This window comes from Dysidea avara, chromosome 5 (genome assembly GCF_963678975.1).
Source record: "Dysidea avara chromosome 5, odDysAvar1.4, whole genome shotgun sequence".
Taxonomy (NCBI): Eukaryota; Metazoa; Porifera; class Demospongiae; order Dictyoceratida; family Dysideidae; genus Dysidea; species Dysidea avara.
The window spans coordinates 36,262,387-36,287,675 of NC_089276.1; the positions used below are offsets into that span (position 1 = coordinate 36,262,387).

Sequence of the window (25,289 nt, forward strand, 5' to 3'; positions counted from 1 at the left end):
CAAGTGATACTAAGACAATTAATATGTGAATGACTAATATTGATAAAAGTAAAATATTTGTATCAATTTAGATATATATATATACACTCAATCAAATTAATGTAATCAGTTTAATATTTGTCTATACACTACATTGGCAGTAAATGTATCTCCATTATGTGTCCCTTGTCTGGTAGAGCCTAAAATTTCAACCTTGACATCTGCAAATCTTCGTGCCCTTGACAATGCAACATATAATTGTCCATGTGCAAAACATGGCCGCTCCATATGCAATCCAACTTTTGCAAATGTCTGTCCTTGAGCCTTGTTTATGGTCATTGAGTATGCCAGCCGTAAAGGAAATTGACACCGTGATAACACAAATGGTATATCACTGTCAGATGGTGCAAGTTGTATACGTGGTATTAGCACTCTGTAGCCCACTTTCATGCCTGTCAGCACCTCTGCATCAATACTGTGATCATGCATGTGACATACTTGTAACCGTGTCCCATTGCACAAACCTTCATGGACATTCATATTATGCAATAGTATTACAACTGCGCCAACCTTCAGTGTAAGGCGATGTGGTGGCATACCTGATGGTGTCAAGCTGTTGAGAAACTCAATAGGATATTGCGCACGTTCATTGTCATCATCTGACACTATATCATCATAACTAAAGTACATGCGTGGCTGACCAGGAAGTAGATTTAATATAGTCTCATTGAGTTTAAGTGATTCATCATTTGTAGGGCAAAGTATCACTCGGGCATGGATTAATTCACCTCCAAAGACTGATTTCACTACAGAATCCGTTACACAATGGCCTGGAATTTGAATGCATCCATTAAAGGGTGGACTGTCTCTAATTGGTAACTTGCCATCACCAAGATTTAATAGCCATTCACAAAATTCAGCTTCATCCTGATGCACCCTCATGTTGGTTGTGAGTTGGTATTTGGCTACACATGGCCAAAGTGTGGAACTTTTAATGCAGTTTTCAACAATGGCAGATGGGTGTCCATGATGCACAACTGGAAGCACCTGACGAAAGTCACCTCCACACAAAAATACTTTGCCACCAAAAGCTTTACTGTTGCCTGTAATGTCTTTTAATAGCCTATCAATGGCATCAAAGGCATAGACTGGTACCATGGAGGATTCATCAACAACAAAAAGAGATACTTCCCTTAGCATAGCAGCATAGTTCGATGTAGGTGAGATGTTGCAGGAGCTGGTATCAAGCAGTGGTACAGGCAGCTTAAACAAACACTGGAAAAAAAATCATATTTGTGCCTGCAGTGCATATGTAATGCATATCCCATCCAAAAACAGCTTATAGCTGTAAAAAAAGTGCGCGTCCAAGTAAAGCAGAGTTAACCGCGACAAAAAGTAATGATATCATAATGCGGCCATGTACGAGGTGTGCAAGTTGTAAAATTCATATTAGCTAATCAGATAATACAATGTTATTGTTAAAGTGTTAATGAGAACTATGTGCTGCTAGTTTATAAGTGTGTGAGCATCTTCATAAATGCCACACAAATTTAATTCTCAATAAAGCAATGTGTATAGATTCTCTGATAGCAATAAATAGTTTGAGTTTGGCCACCTTTCCTTTGTTCGTAGCATTGCCGTATACAGGAAAGGCAGCCAAACTCAAACTATTTATTGCTATCAGAGAATCTATACACATTGCTTTATTGAGAATTAAATTTGTGTGGCATTTATGAAGATGCTCACACACTTATAAACTAGCAGCACATAGTTCTCATTAACACTTTAACAATAACATTGTATTATCTGAATCTGAAGACAAACTACAAATTAAACCTGTTGCAAGGGATAGGGGTATGTGCAGTTATGCATATATAACACAGTTGTTTCACAAGGTTGAAAGTCAGCAATGTATCAAAAACATTAACACATGTTTTCTCACTTTGATGTTCTCAAACTGCTTCTTCTCAAACTGAAGCAGTTTGTTTCATGTTTTCATTTCTTACTTGTTCCTGTCTAAGTCAGCCAAAATAATTATATGGCAAGTGGCTTAACTCACTTCAGTGTACTGGCAGCTAGACAAGTCTCTTATTGATACGCATTCGTATTCTAAAAGACTACTAAATTTACTGGTAGGTACCCTGTAGTATAACAACATGTAGTATAACAATAAAGGTTTAGATGAGTATAGATACATCATGAATTTGACTGCACAAGTGTACACTTGCTGGGCTTGTTAATGTTATACTATGCTTTGCTCTATGGTACAAAAGTAACAATGCATTATTTCTTGTATATTCACCAGGCTTGGGGTCAAATACATGAGTATTTGTATTTAGCTGTGTTTAAATACTATTTTTGAGTATTTGCATTTGTATTTGTATTTTGAAGTTTGAAATAACAGGTACGTATTTGTATTTGTACTTAAATACTTCGTGTATAAACATAAAATACTTTCTACCGGCAAATACTTCAAATACTTTTGCTTGAAAGAGAATCTGTATGACATAATCTGTAAAATTTATTTGGTTGGAAGATGACCTCTGACTTATTGACACCTTAATCAGTAAAAAGATATATCAAATACTAATTATTTTCTTTCAATTTCTTTGAATGGGAAGAGTTATGAAGAACTTACTATTCTTTGAAGTTGAAAAGTATGTAAGTACAAGCAAGAGTTCATATAGAGAGGGAGGGAAATACAGTGTTGGACACTTTCCCTCCCTCTCTATATTATGAACTCTTGGTACAAGCATTTAAACCCTGTAACATACTCCCTTAATGTCATCTAAGAAGAGCAAGAAGTCTACTCCAATTGTTTCCGGCATTATAATGTTACAGTTGTTTTTACCATACACTTGAGATTTTATTAGAACAATATTAAAACAGAGGTGCGTACTATTGGGTGGTTGTGTAATGTGTAGTTTAGATCAAAGGATCAAAGTACAGAAGTATTTTAAAGTATTAAATGCTTTTAAAAGTATTTGTATTTGTATTTCAAATACATCCTGGGTATAAGTATTTGTATTTAAGAGTATTTGTATTTACATACTTTTCAAAGTATTTGACCCAAGCCTGATCTTCACACTTCAGGTATTAGAACCAATTGATGAGGTTAAGGCTCAAGTTCAAGGAACTCAGATGCTATGACCATCCTACAAAACACCATTGACCAAATGAAGGTGGAGCTTGAACGTGCTACATCACAAGATGATAAGATACTGGCTGCCATTAAAGGACTCAAACAAGATATGAATAAGAAAGGCCCTTCATTGTCTTCTGCTCGTTCTCGAGCAAAGAAGTTATTCAAGAATGTAATCAAAAAAGCAACAAAGTAACTGATAACTAAAAACAATTAGCTATTTTAGCAGGATGTTAGCAAGTTAGGGTAGACTTATATATAGATACACACATTTAATAGTGACTTAGGTGTGACACTTGCATGCAATGTAATTATTTCATTTTTGCGCATTTACATGCAACTGGTATATATATGCTCACTCCTGCACTTTATACTACTTCATTCTCAGTGACTCCAAAGGCAACTAACAACCTATTTTTTGGAATCATTTTGTCAACAATTTTGATGTAAACAATAGTTGTACTCTACATTACTTGTGTCCTTTTTGTAAGTGCTCCAAACTCTGCTTCCCTGTAAATTTTAATCATTTATGTAGCAAAGTAAGTGTCTTTGTATATATGTTGTATACATGTACAGTAGTAATTTCCTAGTATTATAAGTAACTAGCACTGGTACCTGCCCTACAGTGCAGGACTGCTTACAATGTCACGCACTTTACACTAAGTTTAAAATTCCAACACAGCATTGGAAACCCAAGCATAAAACATAAAACATAATTTGTCTATACTTTAACTTAGTTAGCATAATTATAGATAATGTAATTATGCTTCAATTAAGACACACAGTGAGAAAAGAATGTTACACCAATAATGTTCAGAATTAAACTGTAGTATATTGTGTATCTTGTAGTGTTTACCACACAGGTACAAATGGTGCTAGTAGTACCTGTCCTATTATGCATGCTATATATGTAACATCATTTGATGATATCTAAAATGCTGACAACAAAAGACATGAATTTGTACATACCGTTGTAGCTTTGTATACCTGCTTCACAGTGCAGCACTTGCAGTATTGTATATGTTATGTGCTAAATGTGCAGAGTTATCTCCACATTAACTAAGCAATGGGAACCAAGCATTAAACATCAGTGCCATTCATGCAACTATGGTGATGCCATTCATGTAACTAGTATGCGTGGTGATGTCACTTTTAAAGAAAGTGAGCTGTGCATGTGAAGCTAAGTGAAGCCTTATATTATCCCACATGTTTAACACAAAGGTGCAAACTATATATGCAGCGTTAGTAGTATCTGTCATACAGTCATACAGGTTACATGTCATATAGGTAATGGTACCATTTCAGATTCTACATGACATCTGACTTACTGACTGCAAAAAGAAATATATTTGTACATAATGTAGCAAGTATACACTGCTCCACAGCACTGGTATGGTGCAGGAGTTTCATACAGGGGTATGTTATGCATTCAAGTAATTAATAAAACACGATGTAGCTATACCCCATCGACTATTACATGTAAGTGGTTGTAATAATTATTGTGCATTGAAAAATGTAACAGATACAAAAACCTCCTGGCAAAACCAAGCATCTGTAATCAAACAGTATGATAAGTAGGGCTCCCCAAATTGATGGATGCTGCTACTAAAAATCATCATATAATGTGCTATGAGAATCACCTTTTACTACAGAATAGTTTTACTCCATTCAACATCAAGTATAGGGCTAAAAACAAGAAAACACTTGCGGGCAGCCAGATATAGAATTTTGAAAAAAATCATAAAACCTGTATTTTGAGCTTGATTTTATGGTCTCAAGTGGCCCAGCTTCTCTTTGCTGCGGGCTGCGTGTTAGATAGGAAATAAAAGGAACTGGGCCATGTGAGACTGTGCATTTTGGTCTGCATGCCATCCTCACTGACTACTGAGTCGCAAGGCTAGAGGCCAAACCATACCCATAGAATATACAGTCTATGTTCAAATGAAGCAGCGCATGGTTGCCATTAGCCCATACCAAAGCAACAAACTCACTGGCTTTTATTCAAAAGAATTAGTTTTATTCATAAGTGGGATGTACCTTTTATTGTTCCGATTAATGTCTGCCTTCTGTACATGTGTTCTGTAGAAAAGAAGGTATTGTACCACACCCCTAGCTTAATCTACTGTGGTGGCTGAATGTTCCGGGCTCTCCTACCCAGTAAAAATGCTGCATCTAAAACCACAAGAGGTAGTCATTACCAATAACCCTGTAGAACCATCTGTGACCAGGATCAAAATTAAATCAAGCGATCAAGGGATAAATTTGCACATAATCAAGTGATCAAGAAGTCCTTGAAAGAGGTAATTAAGTTAGCTCAAAAACAAAATGAGAATATGTGTTAAATTGTCAAGCAATCAAGGCCCTTTTTCAGGCAAAATAAAACAATCAAGATACATTTTTGTCGATCAAAAACTTTGATCATAGTTCTACAAAGCTATTGCCCTTGAACCACCATAATCATACACAATGAAAATCACCCTTAAGGAATATGATATAGTCTTACTCCAATCAATACCAAGGACAGTGATAAAAACAAGAAAACACTTACAGGAGGCTGGATATAGTTTTGAAACCTGTATTTTGTGCACTGGTCTCGCATAGCCCAGCATGCTTAATACCACAAATAAGTTTCAAGTAGTTTCCAAATGTGGAAAATCAGTCACTAAACTTTTCAACCACAAAACCATACAAGCCCTTAGCTACACTACAGCACAACAATAGACTCACGTTTTTCCGTTTTATTCACGGGTGGCCATGGGATGTACCTTCTGTAGCTCTGACGAATGTCTGCCTTCTTCACTTTGTCATTCCTTTAAATGGCCGTCTTCTTCCAGGAAACCATACTAAGGCATTAATTTTCCCTATCAACGTTTTCCTTTAACCCTTCAACAATCAGAAAATGCCCGGCGCCACACCTATAATAATGATAATATAATAACAATAATAATGATGATTAAAAATCTGTACTGAGGCTACTCCCCTGAAACAAGGTATTGTACCATGCCCCTCAAGTCCACTGAGTTTTTCACTAACCTCAAATGATAGTCTATTTTTACTAAGAATAGGAGTTTTAAACTAGAGTAGAGACAATGTAGTACCGTGATAAAAAGTACTGGAACAAACTAGATTGGAGTAGTATGTTATGTCCAATTGCTGTAAAACAATAAGAAGCATGCAAATATTCCTACTGTATTGTTGAGATTGAAATGCACAGTAGGGCTTCTTATTGTTTTATAGCAATTGGACATTACATACTATTCCAATTCAGCTTGTTTCAGTAGTTTTTATTGTGGTACTACATTGTCCCTACTCTAGTTTGAAATTCCTATTCTTGTTTATGAACTTTTTCTGCAAGTTCATGACCACTAAACACACTGTATAGCTATAACAATGCAAGCTAATCTAACTGGATTGTTGAAAATAGGTCTTTAATACTCATCTATATAGGAGCTGTATAATAACCCTAAAAGTTTTCATCCATTTAGCAATGTTGGTGTTCCATCTATCTAAAGCTATGAATTGTTAAAGTTGGCAAATTGGATGTGTACGTGGGAAGATTCCTTTTCACAAAACTGGTCACAATATTACACAATTATAGTTAATGACAGCAATACAGTATAATTATATGGGTATATTACATCAAATCTTTGCTGATTATAGCTAAAAGTATAACACACCAAATAATTACTACAATATATATGTGACCGGATTTGCGAAAAGGGGTCTTCCACACACATCCAATTTACCAACTTGGACGACTGATACCTACAGATTAGAAAATGCTATTGACTTGAAATTTGATCAGTAGTGAGCACCAACATAGCTTAGTAGATGGAAAAATTTTCACACTAATGCATTGCTTGAGCACTTTGTTATGATCTTCTGAATTCATAGAATTGGATGTGTGTGGAAAACCCCTTTTCGCAAATCCGGTCACATATATATATTGCTAAACTGCATTCACTTAGAAGCTCATCAAGTTATCCTTAACACAAGCTAGGTTCACTCACCAACTTTGTTTACATGGTATTATAGCTATGTGGTTTGATTGACATATCATGTGAAGAAACACAAAGAAAGTCATGAATGTAATAATGATGAAGCAAACAAGAGAAGGGGCAGATCCTGGGTGGGAGGGGAAGGGCTCAAATGGAACTCCTCTTTGACAGATGCCTGTCTAAGAATATGCTGACAAGTTTTTCTTCAATTCAATAAAACTAAAATTCACTTTTTGTCAGTCCAAGAAACACTTATATTTTATGCTTACTTTTACCTTTGTTTACAACAACAATCCTTCAAATATCACTTGAAACTGAAAAGCTATTATAGCAACTGTTAAAGGCTTCAGTGACATTTCTAAATGGTAAGATCTATATAACAGTAAAACATTGCTGGCCCGGAGTCTACCATCAAGGGTGGAGCTTCCTCATCTGGATTCGTGTCTGTAGTGAACAGTGTTGGTCACAGTAAATGTTCAGAAACACAAGTAGCTAGTTATGTTAACTTTGCTAAAACAAACAGTTGTCTCTGATGATATTCATGACACAACTCACTCAGCACTGCAACATCTACAACACGTGTCCACGGGCGTAGCTACACGCATTAAGTAATATTATAACTCAAGGTGTAAAAAACGTACAACATTTACAACTAGAATAACAAAAGCTACTTTAGCTACAACTCTCATAATATCAGTAACTACTTATAGAGCCCTCTTGACCATCTAACCAAAGTCCAAGTCATCCTCTGAGCAAAGAGCATAATGTTTGAGGATCATCTTGGAGTTTTAATGCCAAAAGGTCACAGATAAATGTTGCCGATGCCTAGCTGACGTTGTAATACTATAATTATTTCATAACGTTGTTAATGTGTAGCTAGCTATGCCCGTGGATGAAAGCCCTACTATTGATGGAGAACCTTCACTTGTACAGAAGGATAAAAGGCAAGACAATAGTGCACGCATTGTATTTTTATAAGTATGCCACAGGTTTTTTCTTAAGTTAATTTAAAACGCTTTTGTGAAAGAAGTAGGGCTGTAGTACCCAGTTTTCTGCTATACTTGACTGAATGCATCAGGCAGGCAGTAGAAATTCCATCAAATAACAAAAAAAATTCTGTAGCAACTTGACAGAAATGTTCCTAGTTAATCTGAAAGTACTTTTGGGCTTGATTTACCCAAACAATACTGTCATGTCATTGTGAAGAAATTTGAGGCAGGTTTTTGGGTGATATTTTATTACAGACCACACCCACACCTTCATTATCCCTGCTATACAGTACAATATAGTACTGTATGATACTATCGTACTGTATGATACAATATGTACTATCATACTGTATGATAAAAATTAATAACATTTCATGCAAAAAAATCAAGTACAATTCATCTCATTGCTGTATTACTAGTATTGTATGGCCGTGAGTATTCATCTTTTCTTAATAGCTATTAAACATAGTGCATGTGGAGGCTGTAGCTACATAGCAATGAATGCTGCTAGGAATTGTTACCAATGTGAACAAGATCAAATTATTTATGCATGGTGCTTCAAAAGTATGCATATTTAATATTGTCAATTTGAGTGGGAAGATACTACATTTGATTAGAATCCTATTCCTGCCTCATTATGTGGAATATATAGCTAAAGAACAGTCATTTTGTTAGCAACACCTAACACTGAAACTGAGGGACAAATCAACTGGACAACTCTAATTATAGTTATTGTCAGTTGCTCAAATACCTGACCAATGTATGTTAATGTCACAACAGCCCTTCTGAAAAAAATCACTGCTATGTAGCAAAACACAAAAATGCAGACTTGTAGCACATGTAATAATTTGCACTTTACGTGAATGCAACTATTACTTACCAGAGGTTGCAACCAAAAACCACAGTTACAGCTGTATACTGTAGAACAAAAGCTACAGTACGTAATTAAAACTACAAAGATTTAGAAAAAATAACAGAAAGGTTAATTCATTACAAAACCAAGGAAGGGAAATGGATTGCTGCTGTGACAGCTGCATAGTAGGATTAATTATGTGCTAAGTACATGTACTTACTAGCTGAGTACACTGTAATTATTGTTTAGTCCACTCCATAGTCCACAGTCAATGTTTTACACCCTCTTGTCATGTTGTTGACTCTTAGTTTTATTGTTTCGCCTTCAGTATTAGGGAGTGTCATGTATATAACTGTCACCTACTGTAGTTGGTACATATGCTGCTGACTGCATAACAATTTGTAACAATTGCACAACAACGTGTAAGTAAGAATTACTGTGGTTATATCACAATTTTTAACTACAAAATTGTAAAGTAATCGATATCTGAGACTCTTAATGGATGTTATCAAGTCAGGTTATTAAGATGAGACTGATTCCAGCTGGAACATTGGAAATGGTGAAAACTGAAAATGTAAAAACTAAAATTGGTCAAAACTTCATAAAATCGCAATTACCTCTTTACAAAAACCACATCTGATCAAACCACTTTATTATAGTAAGTGGTGCATGGATATTTGAAGTAAGTCCAAAAATAACTCAATTATATAGTAATCAATAGTTCTCATTATTCATGACCTCAAAATAAGTGATGAATAGATGTGTAGAAGCACCAACGTACAATTTCAATTTACACAGTCACAGATAATAATAATATGTAACACTGTAGTTTTTGGGACTGCCTTATTCATAAGGTTAACTACTGTATTTAATGTATTGCATAATTGCTATGTATTGTATAGCTTTAGCTATGACTTTTTGTAGGGAAAGAGTCTGGTGGATTCTCAGCAGATATATCATGTGCAAATCATTTCTCTGCCCAATGATAAGAAAAGCAGTCTGGCCATGTGTGACTAATTATCATGAAAGGTAGCTATATAGCCAGCTAACCTTGTAAATAAGGCTATACAGACTCTGGCTCCTATAGTTGTATGGTGTACATGGAATTATATTACTAAATCTCAGAAAGGTGTCTGAGTTACACTAGTACTGTACCACGCATTGGTTCACTAAAGTAATTGCTAATTGTAGCCTGCTCACACTGGCTGCATCTAACAAGACCACATGCCAAATAATCATGGAATTTTTGGCTATTTATATAGTAGCTTGATTCGTGGGTGCTCTGGAAATATCCACTCAAAAGCAGATTATTAACATTCCATGCCAGCTCACTTTTTCTTGTCATGCTCTATGGCTGATCAATCGGCACTTTATTCCAAACTGTGTCATTCTGCACTGGGATAGAAAATAGTGCAAAGAGGGTGCACGTGTTTGTGCAATAATGATTGATATACCCTTGGGGTAAACACAGTTAAGGAATCACATGAACAAGTGTCTCCCTATTAACTAAGCAGTTGGTTCCTCCACAGTAGTGCACAGCTAGTTTAGTCAGCTCTAATTATAATTTAATATATGTCTTTGGAAATCATCTACAAATTTGCTTACACTAGTCTACATTGACTTCAATTAAATTACAAAAATTAATGCTGTATATACTACCTGTGGGAATACAATTGTCTAAAAAGTTGCAACATTTTTGGTACAAACAGAGTTGACTGACACATAAACACAATACAGTAAACAGCAGTACATTCCAGTATTAAGGAAACTGTTGTCAGGTTGTAAACATCATTTACAGGAGAAAGCAAGTCCGATAAAGCTAAACATATTGTAAAAATGGGTAGAGTGGCATAGAAAAATATAGCAATATGTTTAGCATTGTTAAAATGCTTGTGTTTAACATCATTAAAATGCTTGCGGTAGACTTGACGTATCAAAAATGCCAATAAACACAATGTTACTGACATCACAAAGTGTGGTATGTAAAATAAACTAATTAGATTAGATGGTTGACAATATACTAACATCTTTTGATGAAGTTTGTCTTCTTTTGTAGGCATTAACTTTTTCTTCACAATGTTACTCTTATTAACAAGTGTGAATACTATGTGATAAGTTGTGTTGATGAATACCCAACCAATGGAGGCAGCAATAATAGCATTGTCAGTAATTAACTTTCCTGGCTTTCGTTTGAAAGAGTAGAATATCCGGTAGATCCTCCAATTCTTCAATAATGTTGTATTGAGAACTAGTAACAGTCCGAGATCAAACAACCACTGTTTACCTTGGCATAGAATAGAGAATGTCACCATATCATGTTCTGCAATTGCACTGATCACAAGTAGGATTCCGCTTAACAGTAACAAGTTGTTACCAGCAAATATCATGTAATTTAGTACAGGGCTTGATGCTTTGATTAAGTAAAAATTTTGATAATGAAAGTTGATAAGCATGGAGAAACTGTTCCACACAAATCCTAGTATTGAGAATAGCAACATCAATACACCTGCCCACGTTTGAGCTAACATTATTTCTGTGGGGAACTGATCTGAAGGAGGATTATCCAGTGACCACAATAACGCTGTATTATTGACAGGCAAACTGACCCACTCCATTGGAGGATGATAAAGACCAAATGTACTAAGGACTCCAAATCTTTGGGGCTGAATAAATAATATAGGAAGTTCTCGTTTATGTGCTTCATCAAATGTAACTTGTCCAGAAGCACCTGCAAAAGAAACTTCAGCTATTTCTTCCGTTATCATTCCAGAAATCTTAGAATTTCCTAAGGTAAAGTTAACTAAACTTAAATTAAATTGGGATAGTCTTTCTTCGGTATTATGTAGTGCCTGACCCAGCACCCACATGGAATCATAAGCAAGTGTGGCCCAATCATTCAGCAGTGATGAGTTATAATTGTCTCCTTTCTCAGCAGCATATTTTCTAGATTCCTTAACGTAGGACCCATAGTACTGATCAAACGTTTTTCCACTGACACTAATGGTATTATTGTCAGTAGTCACTTTGTAACGTAGACAAATACTTCCTTCCATTGCTTTTTGAAATGTATCAGTCCCATTGCAATAACCATCTGTTGATCTGTTAAGCAGAACGCACACATCATAGAGTATCCATATGATACGGGGATATACAAGATTGTGACGGTAAAGGTAACACATTGTATCACGACTTGCTTCCCTGCCAGCTACCAGTATGCCAACTCTCATATTAGATGAACGGATGGCATTTAGGTCAATGAATTGGAAATAATCATCAAGTGTTTCACCTTCGTCTCTGGGCTGTCCAATACTTCCACTGTACACCTCCTCTGCATCATCAATGTGGTGGATGCCAGCACGTAAAGAGAAAGAATGTTGTACCCAAGTTTTGTCAAATCCAACCTTGAGTATACCATAACGTTTCCACCTAAAGTGTTTAAACAAACTGATTATTGCTCCGGAAGTACCTTCGGCGTCGCTATTAACTGTTCGAAAGAAGTAAGGATATGAGCTGATGAGCGATAAAATAGGTGAGGTTGCTCCGTAGGACACCTGTGGAAGGCGAACCTCGTCTCTTCCAGCAATGGAGGCTATAGCAATTGTAGAACTAGAACAACCTGCTCCTAAAATAGCCACTGGCGTATGTTCATTGTACAGAGCGTTACTCACAAACTCGCGAACTCCGCGGTCACGATCACAACCTGAATTAACTTCTATCAACTCCAATTTGAATCCAGGTAAAATAGTATTATTTTTGTTAATCTCGTCTCTAGCCAACCTCGCAGCAGGTATGACATATTCTCCGTCCCAAAATGACTCTCGATAAGGGAACAACCCAAGTATTTGTAATCGAGTCCGATTGTCGCAAGGCTCAGTAGTCCACTCTTCGCCAGCCTCGTCGCCAGCACTGGTAGAATGTACAAACACCTCAACAAACACATTTACGATTATAAATAACTTGCCAAGAAGTGGAGAGTTTTGCCGGATCATTGCGCTGTTCAGCTACTGAGCGATGTGTTGGATGGTAAGATACTTCAAGTATAGCCACTAGATATAGACTACGCCAAGACTGACTCGGTTGAGTGCGAAATGAAAATTGACTCTGATATTCACGAAATGCCTTTCCGGCAGTGGTTAGGCCATCACAGTGGCGGATCTAGATGGGTTTCTGGGGTTTCGAAAGAAACCCCCTTTTAAAGTTAGGCCAGCATTTATTAATTCCTTGTTTCCCGTCACCCGCCCGCATACCACTTTACTTTCCGCATTGGTAATTATTATTGTAATTAGTATTTAGAAATACGAAATATTTCCGAGAATATTCTTTGCCACGTGGCTATGTTATTTAGTAAGACCATAGATAATATACGTAAACATGGATTGGAAACGCGCGTTAAAATGTATTCACTCACCGTGTCCTATCCTCGTTACGGTGCGCGAATTCGTTGCTAACGAAGCAATGGTAGAAACGGTTGTGGTTTAGTCACTTAATTGGCGACAAATTACTAATTAGTGTAGTACACGGAAAGGGTATTGCCCACGCTTGTTGGAGAATCCGGTTGTGTGGAGCGGCGCAGTACTACTGACGTATGCTGGTAAGTTTACTTGTAAGCTAACGCTTTTTAAAGTTTTGTATTTATTTTTATTTATTTATTTGTACTGAGCAGTCAGCCCTGCTGGTATGCTCAGGAAAAAAAACAAAAAACAACAACAACAAAAAACAGTTCTAACTTAACATACAGTAAACCAATTGTTCGACTAATTACAAGCTAGTACTAGTGTGGTAATATGATTGTAAAAGTGATGTGAACGAATCTGGATCAGACGTTTCAATGATGTTAACAAACAAGGTGTTCCATTCTTTAACAGTTCTTGAGAAGTAGCTGCTCTGGTATGATCTGGTGGATGATGATGGAGTTATGAGATGCAATGGATGGTATGATCTAGTTTCTCTCGTTGGTGGTAGGTAATATGATGGTATGCAGATGGCAAGCTGGTGATGGAGTGCCTTGTGCAGGACTTGTAATCTAGATATCTTGCGACGAGTCTCAAGAGATGGCAGGGATAATTCATTTAACATTGCTGAAACTGAGCTAAATCTACTATAGTCATTATAAATCCATCTGGCTGCACGACGTTGTACCTTCTCTAATTGCTGAATTTGTGAATTGTAGTATGGATCCCACACAGCTGATGCATATTCCATTTGTGGCCTCACCATTGTGATGTATGCAGATTTCTTAACTCTTTGTGAGTAACTACTAAGGTTACGTTTCAAAAAGTTACAATTGGTTACAATTGGTTACAATTTGCCTGCACACCTGACTCCTCAGTAACATTTCAGGACGACGATCGTCACAAGTGCCTCTTTCATATCATAACAGAATTGAGGAATGTCAGAATGTTTGTGTTTTCATAGATGTATGGTGTGACTAGTGACCTAGAAGTAACAATATTTGATGGCACGATTCAAGCATGTAAAATACACTGATTCAGAAGTTCAATCTCAGATGATTATTTTAAAAGAACTTTCCTGGGGGAGGAGGGACAGGGCATTCCCCCAGACCTCCTTAATTAGTATGCTTCGTACGCTCATCTCACGTATTATCCTTGGCCACCCTAACCATGATGTCCTTCCTATGCCTATGAAATGGTCGGCCTTTCCCTTGTTCATAGCATTGCCGTATACAGGAAAGGCAGCCAAACTCAAACTATTTAATGCTATCAGAGAATCTACATGTATACACAATGCTTCAAATTTGTGGGGCATTTATGAAGATGCTCACACACTTAAAAACTAGCAACATCACATAGTTCTCATTAACACTTTAACAATAATATAATTGTAATATCTGATTAGCTAATATTAATTTTACAACTTGCACACCTCGCACATGGCCGCATTATGATATCACTACTTTTTATCGCAGTTAACTCTGCTTTACTTGGACGCGCACTTTTTTTACAGCTACAAGCTGTTTTTGGATGGGATTTAATATACTAAAGCGCACCTAGGACCAGTTCATCATTTTGGATTCTACTACATCAAAAACACAGTCTGGCAGCACTTGCCAATCACTTTCAGTATAATTTTTATGTACTGAAAAACAATAATCAATAAAATAAATGGGTAACTGCATGTAGCTTTAATTTTTGTGTTGTTGATGTAGTAGAATCCAAAGTGCCAGTGACTCACTACACCACAGTACTCCATTATATTGACACTGTTGAACAGTGGCAGCAAAGACAAAGGTGATGAACATTAGATCCCACATGAAGTTGCATGGTTTGTGTTTGTAGATAGAGATAGATCCTTTTAGGTAATGCGTTTTAAATGCATGGTAAACGATGGAAGTAAAAGTTCTGAGCTACTGTATGTTGGAGGAACATCTGTGATGGACCATTTTTTCAGATGAATAAAATGAGTATTAGAACTGGTAAACTAGTCACACTCAGTAATGCTGAAATGTGATGACTGTTGCCTGTAAGACTTAATAAAGAAAATAATTTCATAAATGTACATTAATGGTAGAGCCACCAGATGATACCTATATGATGATTGGTAATTATTCAAAATACACTTTATAGCTTGCCTTTGTATTCTTTCTAACATATTAATGTTTTTAACACCATAAAGACCTTGCATGCCTTATGCTGTTTGATGAACATCGTGATGACCACACAACTGAAGTCACTGCCAAGGCCAATCGGGTACTTTATATGATTAAAAGGTCATTTGAACATTTTGGCTCTTCTGTGGTACAAAGTTATTTACAACATTGATTAGACCCACACAAGAATACAGTAATACCATTTGGGGAACCTACTTTGTGCTTGACTAAAAAAATGTTGAAAAACTTTAACATAGAGCTGCTCAACTATCGGGTTTAACAAAACCAGGTTTCCACACACATCTGATACTTTGACCTTCACCCAAATGTAACTTGACCACTCAGTATGCTATTGACCTGCAACTTTCACACAGTTCTTTCAGTGCATTATAAAATAAAAGGTCAAAGTTGGAAAGTTCTGCTCCATTGAGTTATGGTCCTTTAAAGTCACAAAAATCTGGAAGTGTGTGGAAGCTAAACACGGTTTGTCAAATCCAAAAAATGTATTTTAAATGCTTTTTTAATGGGTATAGCCTACACTAATGGCCTGTGGGCAACATGTACCCACAGCCAGGGAAAACATACATACCCACAAATTCTAATCACAATACTTATTATAATTACATATATTATTACAGCTATACTAACAGTTGATTGAAGTTGGTCATCATCTACGTATGTGAGACCAAATTTTGGAAAATCATACCTTATGGGTGCATGCATTCGACACATTAAATATTCAGCTCCATAGCACAGCTTTATAAGTTTAATTCTACCCATTCAAGGGCCTATATAGTGAGCCACACGTGCTGACTTTGTAGATTGGCACTACCAGCTGCGGTATCACGCGATTCATCAATTAATGGGTGTGTTCAGTAAAACTGATGAACGTGTTTTTCCAATGCCTGTTCACTGCGGTAGAACAAACTAGAACTGCTGTAGTATCACAGGTAATCAGTGTTCCTGATGTTGTTTCACCGTTTAGGTGGAGAAGACTGTGTATGCGTTTCGCTCAGTTCAACACCGTTTTTGAGATAGCTTTTTGCTGTGATAGCTACTTACTGTGGTCTAAACAACATAGTGTTGTTTTAGTAAAGAGTTTTAGTTTTAGTTATAGTTATAGTCATAGCTAGTTTCTTCAATAATTTTAGTTTTAGTTATAGTAATCCTTTGTAATTCATTTTAGTTATTGATTTAGTTATGGTTATATTGTCTGTGTTGTTTTAGTTCTAGTTCTAGTTTTAGTTAAATACATGAAAACCTTTTAGTTTTAGTTATAGTTGTGTATTATATAGTTATACAACGGCCACGAGTGCTCTGCCTGATATAAACGCACGAGCCTGAGGGCCGTTAGGCCCGAAGGCAAGTGCGTTTATACAGGCAGAGCACGAGTGCACGTTGTATAACTGTTATGTACCACTCACCTATTAGGTGGGGAGAGTCTCACAAGACAGCTGTAACACTTATAAAGGCCAGGTTTCTAACATCGATTGTGGGTAACCAAGCCGGACGTTGCGATGACGTTCCCCTGCAGTACTGCAGCCACCTGAGATATTGAAAGCTAGTACACTATGGGTTATATCACTAACCTGCATTCGCTGTTCGTCTCTCATCATGTAGTGCTCAGCATGCCAGCGTGATCACTCAATCTCCATATAGACTAAGCGCCAGACTAATCGCCATAGTGATTTTCTCGAGCGAAAAAAAGCAGCTAAATAGATGGTTTAAGTAAACAAAACCTAACTACTAAACGATACTAGTCTAATTCTTACTATTCACACTGGCTAAACTCGAATCTGGTGGCATGAAAAAACTGGTTACCACAATCGAACGTAAAGGTTAGCATTATTTAGAATATATTTGTTTTATTGAGTCATTGTCGAAGTGGACTACAGTTTAATCTGGGCTAAGATGGCACCAGACTAGTTATTATTATTATTAATGCTTTACAATGCAACATACAATTATAATTATACATGTGTAGGTGGGTATAGATGAAGAAAAAGTTGCATTGATGGTCTGCCAGCAACCTGTGCTGGCAGCCGGGAGTTAATTAAACTTATGTAGTAAAGTTAATTGTCAGTCCAGAATCATAGCACTTGCTGCATCTACAGCAGTAATGATAGGTGCAGGGATTGTCAGGAGAGAAATTTGTGGTGAAGTGTTGCCATAAATAGTTCTGAATAGTAGCTTTGATGACTGGTAGGGACTGGTTGATGTCAATGCAAGGTAATTGGTTCCATATCCTGGGAATTCTATTAAAGTAAAAGTTTCTGGCATAGTTACTATTAGTGCGGACATGATTTAGTTTGTTAGTAGACGAAGACCTGGTGTTGGAAGAGCTAAATGATATGTAGTTGTATATGTTAAATTGAGAAGATGGCTGTTGTAAAGCTTTGACAAGGAACATAATATCATAGAGATCGAGCATATACATTAGAGGTAAGATACCTAACTGGAGTAAGCGTGTTTTATAGTCACTGACATAATCAGCTAGAATGAACTTGGTGGCTCGTAAGGTATATAAGTACGTTTATATATATGTAGACTAGAGTTGTGGCCACCCGTGTTGGCTTTTTCGATCGCCATTGGCTGCTTGTAAACATTATACGTATTGGTGACGTTATGGCCCACAATCGACCTTTACATGTCAGGCTATAAAAGAATTCGAGTGATCTGTGAAGTGTTTTTCCACCTATTAGGTGAGGTGTCGTAGTGGTCTTCGCCACCGGCACTTGTGCTATGCTGCACAAAACCGCAGCCAGTGCAATATCTGTATATTGCACTGCGGTCAGTGCATTATAACGTATAATGCACTCGCTGTGGTCTACAAAACCACAACCAGTGCATTATAAGTTATAATGCACTCGCTGCGGTCTGCAGCAGTGCAATATACAAATTATGGCACTGGTGGTGCCTTTGAACTGCCCACGCAGAGTGGTACATAAGAAAATATTTTGGTTTTAGTTGTAGTTTTAGTTATCTTTCTTAATGCTGTTTAGATTTAGTTTTAGTAAATTATTCTGTTGGTTTTTAGTTAGCTATAGGTTTAGTTTTAGTTAAAATATGGATTTGCTTTTAGTTATAGTTTTAGTTAACTAATACATATTTGCCTTACTAAAAGTACTTTTAGTTGTAGTTATGGTTAACTAAAACAACACTACTAACAAGTATACAAAAAATTGGAATTTTCAACTAGAGTAGGGACCATAGCACATCGATAAAAAGTACTGAAACAAGTTGGAGTAGTGCATGATATTAAATCACAGTAAAACAATAAGAAGTATTATATCCCTACTGTACTCAAGATACCGAAACGGAAATGCACAGTAGGGATATAACCAGTGGCGGATCTAGGAATTTTCAGAGGGGGTTTCAGGTTCAGGAAGTTTTCAATAACTGATCCCACTTAGCTAGCTATAGTCCAGCTGGGGTTGTTAACTCAGTCTTATAGCTCAGTGGCCTATAGCTACATAGATCTATAGTGAATCATAAAAATCACTCCAAAACATTGTTTCATAGTTGATTCAGGCCTTCAAAGAGAGGTTACAGCACTAAAATGATAATTATTTTCAGAGGTGCTTAACACACTTCAACGCCATAATGCCATTTTTAGTGATTTCAAAGTAGCGATTCCGAGAGAATTTTAAAATTAATGGAAATAAGTTTTATTTAGCATAGCCTTGTGTAGTACTCCCTGAGGATCTCATAAACACTTAGGTTTTAAAAATCCATGATAGGATGGTGGAGTTACCTATATAAGCAATTTTGTCCTTTAAAATAGGCAAAATTTCTCTGTATCTTTCCATTGAAATAAGTCCCAAAAATGGCACAATTGAACAAATGCTTATAACTGAGCTTTGCAATAACATTTTGAAATTCTGTTTTTTATTACAATTACCTTAATACATGGACCACAGTGTAACCTTACTTGTAAGACCCTCTGAATAAAGGTAACCTCCATAGAAAGCCACTAAATAGTTGCATACATTTAGCATCTTGCGGATGGCAAAACAACATACACATGGTGAAGTGCAACCACTCTGTTCCAGTCATCTCCACTCAAAAATACAATGTGCATGAACAGCAAGGAGTTGTACTGTTGATTTATAGCTGCTTATATAATTAATTTGTCTCTTAATGTACAGCTCCTTGACAGCTACCAAAATGGTGCATAAAAGAGATGAGCCATTTGTGGTGCAAATTTGCTGACTTTTAGTATAGTAATATTGAAAACTGCATGAACACAAATTCCCACCTTGTGCTGGGTCGTTTCTTGCAAAAAGAACATAACATTGTGGTGGCTATATTGTTGAAAAAATCAAGCCTACAGCCTTAGCCGTTATCGAGGTATGCTTGTCTGAAGGCATCAGTTACTTACTCAGTCAGTCAGTCACTAGAAAATTCCATTAAATAAATTGTTTTTTTAAAATTTCGTAGCAACTTGTTGAAAGTGTTTTGGGTCGACTTGAAAGCTTGTTTGGGCTTAGTTTTACCTAACCAATACTATCTCATCATCGTCAGGGGAATTTGAGGCTGTTTTTTTGGGTGATGCTATCTCGTGGGCCACGTCTACTCCTTTGTAGTCCCTACTATACAGTACTATCATATTGTACGATAAAAACGGTAAAATTCCTTGGTACAAAGATGCGCCAGGCATGCTTGACAAAGAGTGTGTTATGTTTCGTTATGTTTGTTAAAGGTTGTAATTCTACTGATAAAGGAATAGACAAAGGTTAACAGTTCATATAACGTCCATACTGTAGATTTGGGACTATTTTCAGAAGCGAGTTCAGCCTGGCGCTCTCTTCATCACTTTGAAAGCCCATGGCAGTCAACTGTTAATTAAACTTCAATGTTAGTCACCAAATAATATAGGAAACAAATCACAATTATGGGCATTTCTCATATGCATAATACTGACAATTATGTTTGCAAATAGATTGCTAAAAAACTGATATAATCATGCAACTAATAGTCCAAATATTCTACCTTGTCGCAAACAAAAACAGACCACAACCCCCAATAGTGTTTTGAGTCAATTGAGCTTTGTTTTGTCTCATTATAAGGAGTTTTTTAAAATAGTTGTTCCAATACTGAATAAAGAAATATGTAGTACTGATTGGAACACTATTTTTGCTGTGTAAACTTTGAAATAAAAGCATTAGCTGATTACTGTAACAATTAATAAGTAAAATACACATGTATATACATGTACAAATAATGCATTCTACTGTATTAGCAATTTTACTACTACAGAATGAGCACAAGCCTCTGTCCAAATAATAAACACAATTACATGTACTCAATACAACATAATAAAAAAGCACACAATACATGTACAAAACAAGTTAGCAAAAAATTAAACTTAAAAATAGGAGCAAAGATGTGTGTAAGCAGCTAAAGAACATTAAGCATCTTTCCATAAGAATCTGTCATCATTAAGTAACCATGCTAGTTTTTCATTAAATGGTTTAAAGAATTCTAGTAGCAATTCTCTGGTTGATGGTAGCATTGGAGGTTTTTTAACTGATAGTTCATTTATGTGCTGTGCACTAACCACTTTTGTTAATTGCTTTTCAGTGAGAGGTGATAATTCTAAAAACTTGTAAAGGCCTCTCATAACATCGGAAGTATTTTCTCTAAGTTCCTCGGATTTCACAAACAGTATCCTTTCTCTTGGAATTACTTGAAGCCAGATGGATACCATAATGTAAGGATGAATGAGGGAACTAAACGACACACACTCAGGAGAATCTAAATCGGACTGCTTATCATATAAACAGTCCATTGTGGAATAATTTTGTGTACAAGATTTCCAATATTTTATATTATTTTCTACAAATGTATGAAATGTTTGTGGGTTAGTGTTATTAATTTTATCTTTGCAGATATAATAAAATCCAGAAAATACTTGATCAGGTGGGTTACGTATTGCAATAATATACTTAGTTCCTGGTTGTATTGATTCAATAAGCAAAGGTGTTTCACAAGCAATACGGTCTTCTTTGTGGTGTACATAAGTAGGCCTTTTCCATATAATGCATGGTAGTACTTTGATCACCTGTAATGAACTTTCTTGGAGATCGCTGAATCTTTTGAGAAGCATCATCAAAACACTTGAGGTAGTATAATAAAGAAGCAGTGTCCCGATCCTGTTCATCGAAAATTCTGTAAAATGACCACCAATGAGGCTCTTTTTGGCAAGGGAAAATATATTCAGGATGTTGCTTAATGTAATATGTAAGTGCAGTTGTACCGCACTTTGAGAATCCAATGAGATAAAAATATGGTAAACACTGCAGCCTTCTGACTGGCTTACTATTTGTTTCGTAAACATGTTTCAGAAATTCCAAGTCACTACTTAATGGTTGCTTTATTCGATCAGCAATCATCGAATAGACGAATTTCTCGGGGAAAGTATAATCAGGGCCGCCCAGAGAAATTAAGGGGCCCAGGGCAAAGAGTTAAAGTGGGGCCCTTGACCCAAGTTGTAAGGTGAAGACCAAAAAAAAAAAAAAAAAAAACAGGTCGCAACCTGCTGGCAATGACAATAACTACCCATCACCAACCATATCTCCTTATCTATAAGCTTGCTACACTGCTCCTCTGAAGAATACTGTGACTGCTCTATTAGAGTATTTAGATCTGACTGCTCTATTAGAGTATATCGATCTTTTAAACAGGTATTCAGGGGGCCCTTCATGGGGCCTCCTGGGGCCCCTTTCAGGCTGGGTCCCGGGGCAAAATGCTCCAGTTGCCCCCCCTTGTGGGCGGCCCTGAGTATAATTGGTATACCAACATGGGTTTTTAAAATTTGTTAAAAACTGTTCTGCTGCTGGCACCAGTCTCTTCAAGATGTTTTGTCGGTACTCACTGCTTTCATATGTAGTTGTGCTCATATTCAAAACAATCTGTTTACATATGTTAAGGTCTTTCCTAAGCCCTGGTGTGAGGTTTATCTTGTCTCCATCCTTGAATTCTAATATTTCAATCAAGATCATCATCGTAGGTAATGAAGCTGTAGTTTCTTCCAATCATTCTACCACTTGGTAAACTGTTAATAAAATTGGTTGCAGGAGAACTTGAGAATGCATACAACGTAAGTACCACAGTTATAAATTCAATTAATAGTGTGTAATAGCTTCCTTTGCTAATCATCATGAAGTCTGTAGACAAAATATTATGATTATAAATATGAGTAGATGCTTTCATTAATTATTGCTGCTTACATTATTATAGTGTCAATTACACATTTAACAATTTTGACTTGTAGCTAACTATGCACTCAACTTAGTTACCATCATTGTTAATAGATGGATGACAACAGTGTTCATTCAATAACAGTCATACAAAATACATATTCATTACACAAAAATTTTCATCATGAAAATTCTTGCATAAAAAATATTAAAGAGAATAATGTACAGTATAACACTACCAGACATTACTGGCTTTTACAGGTAACTGTCTACAAGTATATACAGACTTTTACCTTCACTTCTAACAATACTTCATATGGATGTGTGCCAAAAGATATGTTCCTTTATCATTCACTTGATAAAGCTGTTGCCAATTTTAGATATATATTAAAGCATTGCTGTGAGTGCTATATGAAAAAATAAGTATGAGATGTGCTGCCGAGATGCTAATAAAGCATGAGGCGAAGCCGAGTGCTTTATTAGCTATGAAGCCAAATGCTGAGTGCTTTATTTTTCATATGGCACAAACAAGGCAATGCTTTAAATGAATTGTGGAACTTTCTAGTCGTGTATAGCTTCACCATACACTGGGACTTGTACTTAACACACGTTGCACAAATTATTAGCAGCCTGAATACTCACAAACTAGTTTAACAAAGTAACTAATGTGTAGTTCACCATAGTTTAGCATAGTAGATGTTTATTGTGTATATTGGCAGGTTTTTGTCCCAATCCACAATCGATTCTATTGTGACATATAGTGAAGTATTTCCGTGATATCTCCAGGACTTGTCCACTTACATTGACAAACATAACAGCAATGTTACCTTCTCCCACTCATCATCAAAGCATTTAGGTGTGTCTATAAAAGTAATCCAGTGGAAGAACTTGTATTGGCTGGGGTGATTGACCACTCAGCGTGGTGAGGGCTATCAGCCCTTGGGTGATTAGTTGTACTGGCATGAGTGCTGTGGGCTGCACTAAAGCATGTGGGCAACTGTGCTTTATTGCCCACAAGCTTTATTGGACCTCAGAGTGCTTTATTGTATGAATAAAGCATTCTTTGCAGTGCAATTAAACACTCTTTGTGGTCAAGAAAGCTCTGTTTGCCCTAAAGTTTACTTTTATGATAATTTGAAGTACACTTCATCCTTTGATCTCACCCACGCAAAGTTCTATGAATGTATTTAACTTTACCATGACTCGTTTATTTACCATGACTCATTCATGAGGTCAGAAACAGACTAGTTATTATTTTCCCTTTCTCATACAACCTGCATGTTAGCTAGTAGCTGTTGAAGTTATCCGGATGGGCTACTCTTGCCACCACTTCAGAACCAGAGGAAGAAAAATTGACGTGGTCAGGCCATTTTAGATGTAGAAATTGCTACTAATATGCATCACATTTCCTGAAATAGGAGTTGCTCTGCAAAGTGCAAAGAATGGGGTATGTGGGCAAATGCCCCACAGAAAAAATTGGATGCTCAGATACGTAATTTTAGTCTACAGATGTATACGAAATCACCTAGCCTATACCTTGTTGTTCTTTTTATTATAGACCTGACATACAGAAGGCACAGCATGAATCTCGTTATATGGCTGTATAGTTAGTAATTAGAAGTTCAAGGGGTCTAAAGGTGCAACCCCCAGAAGCTGTAAGATATTTGCAATTAAAAGGATTGAAAATGCCTTAAAAATGATGCTAAAAGTAATGACTTGCAACTTTCTCAAGTGCTTTTCAAATTTCACAGGAAGCCCATGCAGTATGGCCCATAGACTGGTGCCACCCATTGCTTCACAAAAAGTAAGGGTTCGGTGAATACAGATACTAAATCATTTCAAAAGGAATTCAATTAGACTGCATGCATAATTGCACATTACACCAGGTGATTGCTCTTCAGTTGCATTGTGAAGTTGCATTGTGTTGCCAAGGCAGTGTGTTGCCAAGGCAGTGTGTGCGTGACTATATTGGCATGCATTAATTGGCTACCAACAAATGTCAGTAGAAATATTTTAATATCTGTATTTCCCAATGCCCTTACTTCTTGCGGAGGGGCATGTGGCTCCGGCCCCCTTATAGAATGGACATTTACAATTTGGCAGATAGCTATAAAATGCCTACACAGAAACAAAATGGAGTACACTATACCAGTTTTCCTGGAAGAGTATAATTATTATTATCACTATTGTACATTAATAACAAAGCCTACCAGGGGCAACACGCTAGTGTGCATTACATCACAATTATTGTATTAGTTACAGTGTTCTCTTAAATGTTTTGAGATCAATTGTGTTATATCAGGAATTTGTAGAGAATAATAAGTGTTCTAGGCAAGGGTGTAACCAGAAATTTTTAATAGGTGAGGCAAACTCCAGAGGCAGATCTAGGATTTTGCTAAGGGTAGTAGAAGTGACCACACAGTGTGCAAAGCACACTCTGCGAAATGCAAAGCATTTTACCTTCTAGGGGGTCTGGGGGCATGCCCCCCCCCAGGAAATTTTTAAAAATTAGGTGTTTC

General features: G+C 36.6%; 1 protein-coding gene across 1 annotated transcript; it reads right to left on the reverse strand.

The window, feature by feature from the left end:
- Positions 1-10,514: 10,514 nt before the first annotated feature.
- Positions 10,515-13,086, reverse strand: LOC136256257 (gamma-aminobutyric acid type B receptor subunit 2-like). The gene has a single exon (XM_066049184.1). It carries the CDS (start codon positions 12,948-12,950, stop codon positions 10,617-10,619), a length of 2,334 nt encoding a protein of 777 aa, XP_065905256.1. The 5' UTR covers positions 12,951-13,086; the 3' UTR covers positions 10,515-10,616.
- Between the last annotated feature and the right edge of the window lie 12,203 nt (positions 13,087-25,289).

Excerpts from the sequence above, each read along its gene's own strand:
- LOC136256257 (XM_066049184.1), bottom strand. The coding sequence starts at position 12,950 with ATGATCCGGCAAAACTCTCCACTTCTTGGCAAGTTATTTATAATCGTA.